The sequence below is a fragment of the Accipiter gentilis genome, chromosome 18, assembly GCF_929443795.1.
Source record: "Accipiter gentilis chromosome 18, bAccGen1.1, whole genome shotgun sequence".
Taxonomy (NCBI): Eukaryota; Metazoa; Chordata; class Aves; order Accipitriformes; family Accipitridae; genus Astur; species Astur gentilis.
The window spans coordinates 7,487,227-7,498,126 of NC_064897.1; the positions used below are offsets into that span (position 1 = coordinate 7,487,227).

At 44.8% G+C, this 10,900-nt stretch overlaps 1 protein-coding gene across 6 annotated transcripts; it reads left to right on the forward strand.

The window, feature by feature from the left end:
• The first annotated feature begins 106 nt into the window (after positions 1-106).
• On the forward strand, positions 107-10,885 carry LOC126047617 (C-type lectin domain family 2 member B-like). Of its 6 annotated transcripts, none has more exons than XR_007508624.1 (7): positions 2,384-2,869; positions 3,615-3,875; positions 5,131-5,214; positions 5,913-6,097; positions 7,207-7,307; positions 8,977-9,201; positions 10,126-10,885. XR_007508624.1 is itself a non-coding variant. In XM_049821474.1 (6 exons), exons 1-6 carry the CDS (start codon positions 136-138, stop codon positions 9,092-9,094), a joined length of 804 nt encoding a protein of 267 aa, XP_049677431.1. In that variant the 5' UTR covers positions 107-135; the 3' UTR covers positions 9,095-10,885. The 6 variants fall into 6 exon arrangements, 4 of the variants coding, with proteins under 4 accessions (XP_049677431.1, XP_049677430.1, XP_049677432.1 ...); XR_007508625.1 differs by having other exon boundaries at positions 10,129-10,885; XM_049821474.1 differs by lacking the exon at positions 2,384-2,869 and adding an exon at positions 107-190 and having other exon boundaries at positions 8,977-10,885.
• Positions 10,886-10,900: the final 15 nt, after the last annotated feature.

The following is a 10,900-nucleotide window of genomic DNA, read 5'->3' on the forward strand; positions in this document are numbered from 1 at the left end:
GGTCTTGTTTCAGTTCTGGCCTCTTAAGAGCTTCCTGGTGCAGATGCTCAGCCTGCAGACATTTTGGGGAGACGCTTCTGACACCTCCTACCCATACAGGGAACACGACGACACCAAACTCAACTGGCAAAAACTATGATTGGACTGTTTTGGAACCTTTTTTGGTTTGTGGCTGCAAAGGCTTCACATGGTGAGTTTTCAAGGTCTTAAATGTGATATTTGCTCTATGGTGAATCACATATTATCTATAAAGAAATTCTGCACTTTCCTGGAAGATAACATTTCCAGGAAGTACAGCTACTAGTTGTTATTGATGGTCAGACCATCAGGTTCTGCAGATAAAGCCAAAGTTTCTTCCTATCATCTGAGGTTTCCACCCTAAGCTCCCTGTTGTGCTTATTTTTATATTTTTATCTGTTTTATTCAGCTTACTAGTGTTAATTGGTTTTATGTCGTTATAATGCTGTGGTGCTTTCCCTTCTGTACTCAAACCCTCCTTACTTATTTCTATCCTTCCCCAGGTCATTTTCAGTGGTAAGACTGTCAGTTTTTGAAGATGGGGGCTATGCCTTCTACCACATAATAACAATGCACAAGTGCTATAAATGAGTAAATAACAATCCTAGTGAATATTAGCCTCACCAAAAATACACATAGCTGATAATGTAGCTGGATTCCTTTCTCTTGTGGCTCCTACTCCAAAACATTCCAAAATAATATTTTGCTAGACTTCTGCAGCTGAATGACTGAGCTTTTTTGGTGTAAAAGACCTAGTTGTCTGACATACGCAGCATTCTCAACCCAGCACTTCAGAAAATGCTTAGTACTTCTCAAATACTAACTTAACTTCTGCAGTAAATACAATCTGCTAATACCTCTGTCAAATACTTTCTAAAGGCGACTAACTTTTCTTAATATTCCAAACTACTAAGCACACATGATGTCCCATAAGCCACTCAACGTTATTTCTGCTACATTCATCCTTCATCTTTTTCTTTCATTTTACTGTCTAAACCATGGATATTTCCCATATTACTTTTATTCATCTGACTAATTTCATGTTATACAACAGAAATGTTTGCAACTTAAAGATAAGCAAATGCATTTGTCTTTCCAGTCTAACAATTTAACTTTGGGAATTGGAGGAACCTCTCAGTATCATCCTGAAAACAGATCACTTCAAAAAGTAACAGGCACTAGAATAGTAAAAATTTTATAACCGTTAAGAAAGAAATGTGGTTTTGTTCAGCTGAACACAGGACTGATGAAGAATAAACTTCAGGAATAGTAAGCAAAAAGCAAATGTTTCAGTACCTTCCTCCTCCTTATTTACTGGCAGGATTCCTATGGTACAGAGGCATACTGAGATCAGGAGGCTTTGGGGGAGTACAGTCAAAACATTACAAATAAGCTGTCCTTTTTGCTGTATGAGAGATACTTATCAATGGATCAGTGGAGGGTTACTAGCTTTAAAAACCGTAAAAAGAAACACAAGAGTAATTCAGCTTCTTTTCTAATAAATGGATTGGCCCAGTTCAGTGGGACCTTAAGAAACTAACACTTGTCTGATATATGTAGACTTTACAAGTTTCCAAAGCATCCCAAAATATCAGAAGTCAATGTCTTGTTTGGGGTACAAATGCCTTAAGGTCTAACTAAAGATTCTGAACTCACTAAGAGTTCTTCCATTGACTGGGGAGGGAGAAAGAGATGAACTGACAAAGTCAACCAAGAGCAGGGTAAATTCGTCCACCCACCTCTGCAGTAGGCTGCCATGACCACAGCACAGATGTTTCCTACGTGTATACTCTGCCTCTGGATTTCTGACATGCAGTGATTGCCCCTTGCATAACTTGAATTCAATCCTCCAGAAAAGTTAGAGGTAGCATGTTAGTGGGCGACACAAGGTAGTCAAAGATTATTTGTGGTAGCAGGGTGCAGGAGGTGGCACCACAGAATCCGACTGTAACTTTATGAGCCAGTCCCATGAGGCTCCTAGTATTGCAGGGGCCAAATTTTCCCCAGAAAAAAACAATTTCTTTTGTAAAATGCCATGCTTTTTACTTAGCATGTTTGCATTTTCTCCCTAGATGATGGCAATACTTTAAAGTCATTTTCCAGTGTTTTGGTTTGTCTTTTGCCTTTTTCCTTTAAGAAATTCCCATCTTCTTTTTCAATCGTCACTTTATAAAATGTGGGAACATTCCATGAAACCAAATATGTGTATAAAAAAATAAATATACACCCCTTGCAGTACCTTATGGGACACATTTTTTCCCTGCAAAAATAAACACTTCCCTTTCCTGAACAGCCATCCTCGGCACCCAACAGCCTCCAGTGATGTCCGTGGGAGTTACCTGTGCAGAGGAATTTGCAGACTTACCTTCACAGAGGCCAATGTGCCTCAAGCTGGTGAGGCACAAGAAAGGAGAGCCGGCAGCTGAGCGTGGGTCGGACAAGCGTCCCTCTTACACTCGGTCTGTACGCTGCATTCTGCTCCGGTATGAGGACGAACCTGCTGCCCCCAAGATTGGCCTGAACAGTCAGTACAAATGCTCAACTAGGCTATCGGTGGTTCAGCAGCAGCCCTCCCTCGCTGAAGCGTTCGGCTGAGGCGGTGGGAGCCTGCCAAACCACACGTCCTCAGTAACAGCGGCAGGCTGCTTGCTCGTCAGTCTGCAGGGGTCTTAGCCAAACCGGCCAGGGAAAGTAAAGGTCGAGTGCCTCAGTTATAATCATCTGGGGTTGATAACTGTAGTAGTTTCGGAGCATCAGATGATTCACAACCGAATACGTGACAGGTCCTCAGGTTTTTGTGTCAGCCTGGAGAATGGCCTGCAACTGTCAAAAGAATCTTCTGTATTAGTGGGTGAGTAAGTGTGAAAAGAGTATCTGTGAATGCTCTGCGGTTATAAGCCACAGTGAGTTATTTTTTACCTCAGTGACACGCAGGACTGAATGGCAAGAGAGCGAGCCACTTCTTTGGAGTGAATGATGCTGAATAATCTGTTCTTAGAATTAACAGCTGTGCAAACATTTGTATTCCACTATATCCTTGTGTCCTGGTTGCTGGCTGGGGTTAAACCATGACACTTTGTATGCAAAATCTGCTCTACATGCAACAGGTATCGAACCTGCCTGCTGCCCTAGTTCCACACCCCACTTTCGTTCTCTGCCCCTCTGGTCTGGCAAAACCTCCTGAAGTGTCTACAGCTTGTGCACCTCTTCCCTCTCCTAGGCATCTTCAGCTCCCCAATTTCCCTGAAGCCACCATGCTTTAAGCCTTGCTGGCACAGAGGTTTTGGGTTCTTCTTCACCCTCTTGCCTTTCTGTTTCTTCTCAAGTGTCATCCCGGGCGTGCTGACCTGTCCAGCTCTCCTAGTCCATTCCTTAAATGAGCATCTGCTGCAGACAAAGGCTGAAATCAGCTGCAAGTCAATTTATATTTATGGATATATAAAGTTTATATGGCTCTTTGTGAGCTGTAAATATAAACACCTCGAGATAATTTTCAGCACCTGACTACTGCTCAAAGTCCTTGACGATCAAAGTAGTTGCAGGCTGCAATGAAAGCACAAAGCGTAACCCTCCATTCTCTCGGGTTTCTATTTAAGGCGTTCTCCTCAGGTATGGATGGATGTGTGTTTTGGATAAACCGTCACTGAATTCCTCGTCAGCACAGAGCCTGCCTGCTGCCTTGAAGAGAGCCCCGTTCCTCCGGCTATTTGAACGGGCAAGCCAGCCAAGATCCACGGCCGGTCAACCAGTTATCGTGCGTGGGACGTCGGATGGAGCGTCCACGCCGCCTGCCACCCCTCCCGACGTGGACGGCCCTGTCTTACAAGCCCGAACCATCAGGCTTTGTGCTCCCCTGGGTGAGGCAGATCGCTAGCCAACTTCTCCAAAAAACAGCAGCGGATCCCGGCCTCCCGCCCACACACACACACCCCGCGCCGAGTCCGGCCCCTCCAGCGGTTCCGGCCCCGTGATCTCCCCACTCGCGGAGCGGGACCCATGGGAGGCCGAGGGCTCGGCGGCGGCTCCCCGGAGCGGGGGTCGGGGGCCCACAAAGGTGAAGGGGCGAAGGGAGAGGAGCCCGCGATGGGACGACAGACGCCGCGTGGGGGGCGGGGGGGGGGGGCACACGGACACTCCCGTGGGGCCCCGCCGGAGAGAGGGACCGGGAGCGGGGGTGAGCCTCCCTGCAGGCCACGGCCCTGGGGGAGGGACGGTGCCCGTGGGGCGGGAGGAGGCGGCTGCCGCTTCCCCACGACCTCCCGTGGAGCTGCCGGGCCGCTGGAACCCCCCCACCCGCAGGACAGCCCTTGGGCTGGCAGGGAGGCGGACGCGGCGCCCGAGCTGCGGGCTGTGAGACCCACCCGAGAAATGGCCGGAGGTGCCGGGCGTGGGGCCGGCTGGGAACCGGCATCCCCCGGGGGCTCGCCTCGGGCGCGGAGGCCAAGGTAAAGCCGGCCGGGAGCTGTGGGTCTTCGCAGAGGCCGGAGGCTGGCCGGGCAGAGGCCTGTGCTGGCGGCAGAGCGACCGCCCGTGAGGGGGGACCCCGCCTCGGCCGCCTTTCGGGGACGCCTCGGCCCCCGCTGCTGCCCACGAAGTGGGACACGGCGGTGGCAAGTCGGAGGGTCCTTCCCACCCCCAAACCCTGAAGGGAGACGGGGAGAAAAGGAGACTCCGAACCGCTGTCACTGCGGGATAAGGCTGGATGTTCCGCCAGAGAGGTTTTGGGCTCCGGAGCTGATGGCTTATTTCTCTTATCTGTGCTGTGTTTCAGTATGAGGGCAACCGCAGACTTAACTGTCTTCACCCTCATTTGTTCCGTGCTCATTTCTTTCTTTTTCGACCACTTTGGAGTGTTGGGAACTACCTCACTCTTAGGTTAAGTTCTGGATGATGTAACTAAAATTCAGAGTTCTTGTTAGCAAAGTAGCTTTGTGATAACAAGCTCAATGTCACAGGCTTTCTAGTCTTCAGCTCTGCTCCCAGCCTGCTTTCCACAGAGCACAGCTTTTTTTTGGAACAGCTTCGTGGGTCCGGGGCTCTACTCCCCTGACAGCTTGTTGTTGGGTTTGGGGTTGGGTTTTTTTGTTAAATGTCTGACATTTCTTTTTTCAGGTCTATTCTCAAACATCTGGTTATGGCGAGGTGTTGCTGGAGTCCTTACTGCTGCCGTCATTTTGATTTTGTGTATTCAGTTTGGTAAGTGTGTAAATAATTTTAAAAGAAAATATAATTAGCCTTAGAAAAAAACAGAGTTTTGGGTTGTCAGAAGTCCCTCAAAACCTCAAAAGGCTTATTCAAAGCTTACCTTATCTTGAAGTTAAACAGATGTCTCATGACACATTGTTTAAAATTGTGAGCAAGTGCTGGAGAAATTACTCCACTAGTTGCAGTGGCGTTAGGGAGTGCTTGGTTTAGTCTTGGCATTCAAGTTTATAACCTCACTGTTGGTCTTAATCCAAGTTCAAGAAAACAAACAACAAATGGAAGATTGTTCTTTGCAACTAATCTTCTAATCAGTCCTTCAAAAAAATGACATATATAAAATAAACAAAGCTATTAATTCATCTGCAAGGAAGCAACACATGCAAAAACTATAGTTGTCAGAAATACATAAGTTGTAGAAGAATCCTTGGAGGATACGTTATTATCACCTTCTCAGCTACTTCTACCAACCTGCCTCTGATTGTCACTTTAAAGGTACATCAGCAACTATAAGGGTGCAGGAGCCAGAGTATATAATTAGTTTACAATAATTATTTCTGCTGGGCAGGAGTAATAATGCTATGGCTAGACTTTGGTGATTTCGATGATGCAGTCAGAAAGCAAGCTAAAAAGCTCCAGAAACCTTTTCCAGCTGGAAGAAATAGGTAGATTGTTTTTTTATCTTTTCGCAGTAAACCGTTCCTCGGCCAAAGATTTTCCTGTCTGTCCCTCCTTGGAACTCTGTCCATCAGGTTGGCTGTATTTCCAGAGGAAATGCTACTACCTCTCGGAGAGCGAAGCCAACTGGAACTCCAGTCAGAGCCTCTGCTCTTCTCACAATGCTTCCCTCCTGGTGATCGAAAATGATCAGGAACTGGTAAGGGAAGAAAGGGGGGTCCTGGTTTCACCCCACCTCAGTTCTAGGGAGCTGCACAATGAACCAGTGTGTTCTTCCAGCCTCTTAAGCTGAATGGCTTGGAAGCTGACGCAAAGACCATGACGAGTCACAGCGTGCAGAAAGCTGCGTGCCTCCTCTCCCTGCAAACAGCAAACATCAGTTTTAGCAGTTGATGTTTATGAAAATGCCCGAGGCCTATCTGGGTTAAATTTGGTGCTGCTCACAGCTATAAATACTCACATTGAAGGCAACTACCAGGGTAAACACTGTTGCATCTCATTTATCTTTAATTAGACAACAGTTCTCTCTTAGCAAGGTAGGCTAATGACAACCAAGTTGGTAGATATGTTAGTCTTGACCTTTGGAGTCAGGAGATGGTTATCCTAACTGCAGCTTTTCTGTATTATACTACAGTGTTAAGAAAGATTCCACCTAGTGCAAAGACCTAGGAGAATATATTCTTCCACATCTGTTAGAGACCTTGATATTTTAAAACAGCCTCTTTCTAGGTCAGTCAGCCCTATCACAGACACCAGTATAATGGGTGTACTGGGTGCAGATGTCTGTTCTGTTGCACACACTGGGGCAAGGATCTTCCTTAACTAATCCCTAAAATGTCTTCCACAAGTCCTTGCTAGCTCATAAGAAAAAAGCAGTGCGATGAAGACATATCAGTGATGGAGAAATGCGTTAGCTGCAAAGGCGTTCATCGTTCTTTGAAGATTTTCTTGTAGAGAGACAGTAGAATGATGCATTCACAGTTCCATAGCAGTTCTTAATATTCAGTAGTATACTTGCATTCTCATAGTTGGCATTTCTGTCACTACAATATCTTGAGTGCTGCAGGGATCCTGTCTCAGAATAAGTCCATTTGATTTCTGATCAAGTTGTAAGTTCTCTTTCAGTTATGTGGATTGCACAAGATCCAGATGCTGCAGTACTTTGTAGATTTAATTTTTAATCTTGTTTCTTCTGGGAGAAAGGCAAGATCATTGTTTTGCTTTCTAGCCCTGGATCAAAGACTTTGTATGTTGATAACTGGACTGAACGTGCAAAATTTCTTTTCTCATACGGGTTTATTCCTACAGAGTTTTATGGTGAAGATAACAAAGCAAGACCCATGGATTGGACTCTATAAAAGAAATGAAGAGTTCTTTTGGGTAAATGGGAAAGCATTAGACAATAAACTGTAAGTCGATGTTGAGGGGTTTTGCTGGTGATACTAGATTATAGGGGAGTAAGAAAGGATAACTAATAAAGATATAGACAGTGACTTGAAAGAAGTATCTGTAACGATGTTGAAGGGATGACTGTGGAGAGAGCATGGAATACAGTGAAGATTTCACATAGCATTGTTAAAACTGACGGACGAAAAGTTAGGAGATAAATCCACAATGCCAGGTTCTGAAGCAATATGAGACAGGAGCTCATGGTAACAGACAGTATAGCAAAGTGAAAGCTAAACAAGAGATCATAAATATACCCAAGCAATGGGGGGAGGAATGGAAGATTACAATAACACAAATTCCTCATTATAGAATATATTTTGCAAAAGTGCAAACCTGCATGCAACCTGAATGAGGTTTATAGCAAAGATATTTGGAAGGCTTCTAAGAGATGTTTTCATGCTTCTTATAGAATGTGCCTACAAAAAAGGCTGCTGGAGGGAAAGGTGAAGCTGCAAATTTATGTTGCAAGAGCTGTTCTGTGCTTGTGGCCCTGTGTTCTATCCCACCGGTATCAAGTGTGGGACAGTTTGTTCCTCCCACCAACAGCTGTCCCATCTTCTCAGAGACTGCTGCTTCTTGTCCTGGTGCAGCTGCCGGCAGGAACTGGTAGAGTTACCGGTGACAATAATAAGCATTGAGATTTCACAAGGCTGAAATTAACATAAGAAGTGGAAAATTTAAATACTCTTAAGTTTGCAACATTAACTAGTGGTGCGTGACTCTATTCAGTTCATCCCGAAGACTTGAGGGCTTGATCTGATAAAGGCCTTGCGTATTTAATGAGATATGAGCAGCATGTAGGGATCTCAAGTTGAAAACTGCAGTCCTTCCTGCTCTTGCTTATCCCCTGACTGCGATACAGGCATCCACTGATGCTTTTATTTTCAGTGATGAAGTTCTTCATATTCTTAGACTTCTGCCTCTGTGCTTCCTCAAACTGCCCCTCCTGTCTTTAGAAGGGTGAACACCTTGATGTCTAAGCTCAGTTGCTGTTAGAGTCCTGTGAACCCTGGTGGGGATTTGTCCCTTGGCTTTTCCAGAGACCGTACTGGTTCGGTTGGCCTATTCACAGAATGCTGGAACACTTTGTTGGAAAACAGTTGGCAAAGGAGACCCTTACCTCTTACATAGGGACACCTACGGTGTGGAAACTGAGGATCGCTTCCTGTTTCCCACCACCCCCTTAACCATGGTGCTGTGTTCGGTGCTGAGGAAGAGGGAAATGAGAAAGGCATTTGTTTCACAGCTTCTGTTGGAACATTTTAGCTGTATAGAAGGATGTGGAAGTCAAAGGCAGAGCCAGTCTTGATCGCGTGGCATCCTTGAGAAGTGCAAACCTGAATTCCAGTCTCCACTCTAAGGGCGTATTTCACATGAAGGAGCACTAGACAAGATGCTGGCGTACTGTGAGTCCTAGATTCTGTGTTCTCAGGGCCAGGTCCCATTAAAAAAAGACAACCTTTGTGCTGTTCTCTTCAAAGCGCAAGCTATCATCCTCCTACGATGCCTTGCCTGTGGTAAATCAGACTTTGTACAAAGAGAACCTGTGATCCCTGTAGTTCCCTTTGCTCTATTGCATTATTTGATTGTGGGCGTTGAAGTAATCATGTCTTTCATTCTCCCTTACAGGATTGAAGTAAAAGGCTCTGGAAACTGTGCCTATCTTGAGTCAAAAGGAGTCTCGGCCTCTGGATGTTATTTAACCAGGAAGTGGGTCTGTAGCTTGAATATTAGCTTAGCACAATAAAGGTGGCCGAAGCCACCACCCCTGACACTTAGTGCTCTGATCTGATATCTGCACAGGCTACGTCTATACACTGAGACCTGGGAATGCGTCTCAGCTCCTGCCTGGAGGTGAATGACTTTTCTGGCAGCCAGAATTCTCCACCTGTGGAGGAAGCCTCTGTTTTTTAAAGATGCCATTTAAAAGGCTTGCTTCAGCATCTTGATAAGTCATTTCCTTGCCCCATTTTTCTAGCTGCTGCTCAGGCTGTAGTTTCTTTTTGTTGTGTATTTCTTCCATTAACTCTTCTTTTGTAGGATCCTAAGCAGCTGGTCTTTCTTTTCCCTTTTGGTGTGCAGTTGGAGGTATTCGTTCTGCTTTGCCCTTAGCCAAGCTCTGTGTGCAGGGGTGGGTTGTGAAGTGGGTCTGCCTGAAGGTTGGCCAGTGCTTCTCAGATACAGAGTGATGCCGAAATAAGCACCATTCTTTTATACAGGATCATTGCAGATTTCACTCTTCTGGTTTGATGGGATACGTCTTGTGTGACTCTGCATTGTATCCAATGTTTTCTTACTGTTATTTTACACGAATCTTGTTAAATTAACTTGACAGTATTATCATTGGGATTTATGTAGCTGCACTGCACCTCAAGTTCTCCTTCCCACAGGACTTAGCAAAAAAAAGTCAGAATAGATAGAGTATTTATTGACCTGAGGATCTGCACTGATGGGGAAAGCGTTTGAACGGAAAAAGTAATAGCAAAGCTGCAGGCATTAATGTTGTAAAGTTAGAAATAGTCCTCAGTGCAAATAGGCAAAATCATGAGTAGAGAATAAGATAATTAACAGCAAAGGATGTTTCTCCATGGTTTCCTCATGTCCTGTGCCTGTCGGAGCATGAGGCTTCCGAGCAAGTGGTACATTTCTGGATGCGCAATCAGTGTTTTCTTCCAGATGTGTATCATTTTCAGCAGCAACACTCAATGCTGTTGAATTGCTATTAGCCTGAACAGAATTAGGAGGCAATCCAGCTGAACTCTGTCCACTCATGTCTAGCAGGTAACCTGGAGATTAAAGTGCTGTTTGACCCAGAGGAAGCAAAGCAGCTTATTTTCCGGGAAGGGCTGTTGGAAATTCGCATGTATAACAGGGCAAAATACTTCTCTGCTCGGAATAAAATCTGGAAAATTAGTTTTCTTGTGATCTGGATGCTACAGAGCAGCCTATGGACTCCGTGGGACTTCTTGAAGGAGCAAGTGGAGCCATTTTTGGAGCAGTCGCTAGAGTGCACTGTAGTTACAGGGAAGGGAAGAGAACTGTGTTCTCATTTTTTTAAGAATGTAAAATTGCACCATGTTTGACAGGTTATTTGGAGTGTTGTTGGTTTGTTAGGGTTTTTTGTCCTATTTGTAATTATTTTTGCCTTCACTGTGTTTTTATGCAAATTTAATTGCTGTCTAGTTTTGTTCAACACCTTGTTTATGCCTTCATTATTTTCTGTGACAATTGGACTTTTCTGTAACAGGACCGTGCAGTATGGATATTGTTAACAACTTGTGACTTTAAGACTTTTATTTGTATAGGAGCACTAATTTTGCTGAACTACACTTTTTTTTTAATTGCTTGTATTCTTTATAGGCACAGTTACAGGACTCTACAGTATGAATAGCCTAATAATCTATGTGTTAATTTATATGTAACTAGTTGTGGGGGAGATTATTCTGCATTGTTTTTAAATTAACTGGCTGTGAAGGATATGGTTATGTGCAATAGTCCTGAAAAGATACTCACTAAATACCTTTACAGAGCCTCTGAATTGCAGTGGTTTGTG

Excerpts from the sequence above, each read along its gene's own strand:
- LOC126047617 (XM_049821473.1), top strand. The coding sequence starts at position 2,776 with ATGATTCACAACCGAATACGTGACAGGTCCTCAGGTTTTTGTGTCAGC. Across the intron at positions 2,870-3,614 it reads AGAATCTTCTGTATTAGTGG|GCGTTCTCCTCAGGTATGGA; the intron begins GTGAGTAAGTGT and ends TTTCTATTTAAG. Across the intron at positions 5,215-5,912 it reads GATTTTGTGTATTCAGTTTG|TAAACCGTTCCTCGGCCAAA; the intron begins GTAAGTGTGTAA and ends ATCTTTTCGCAG.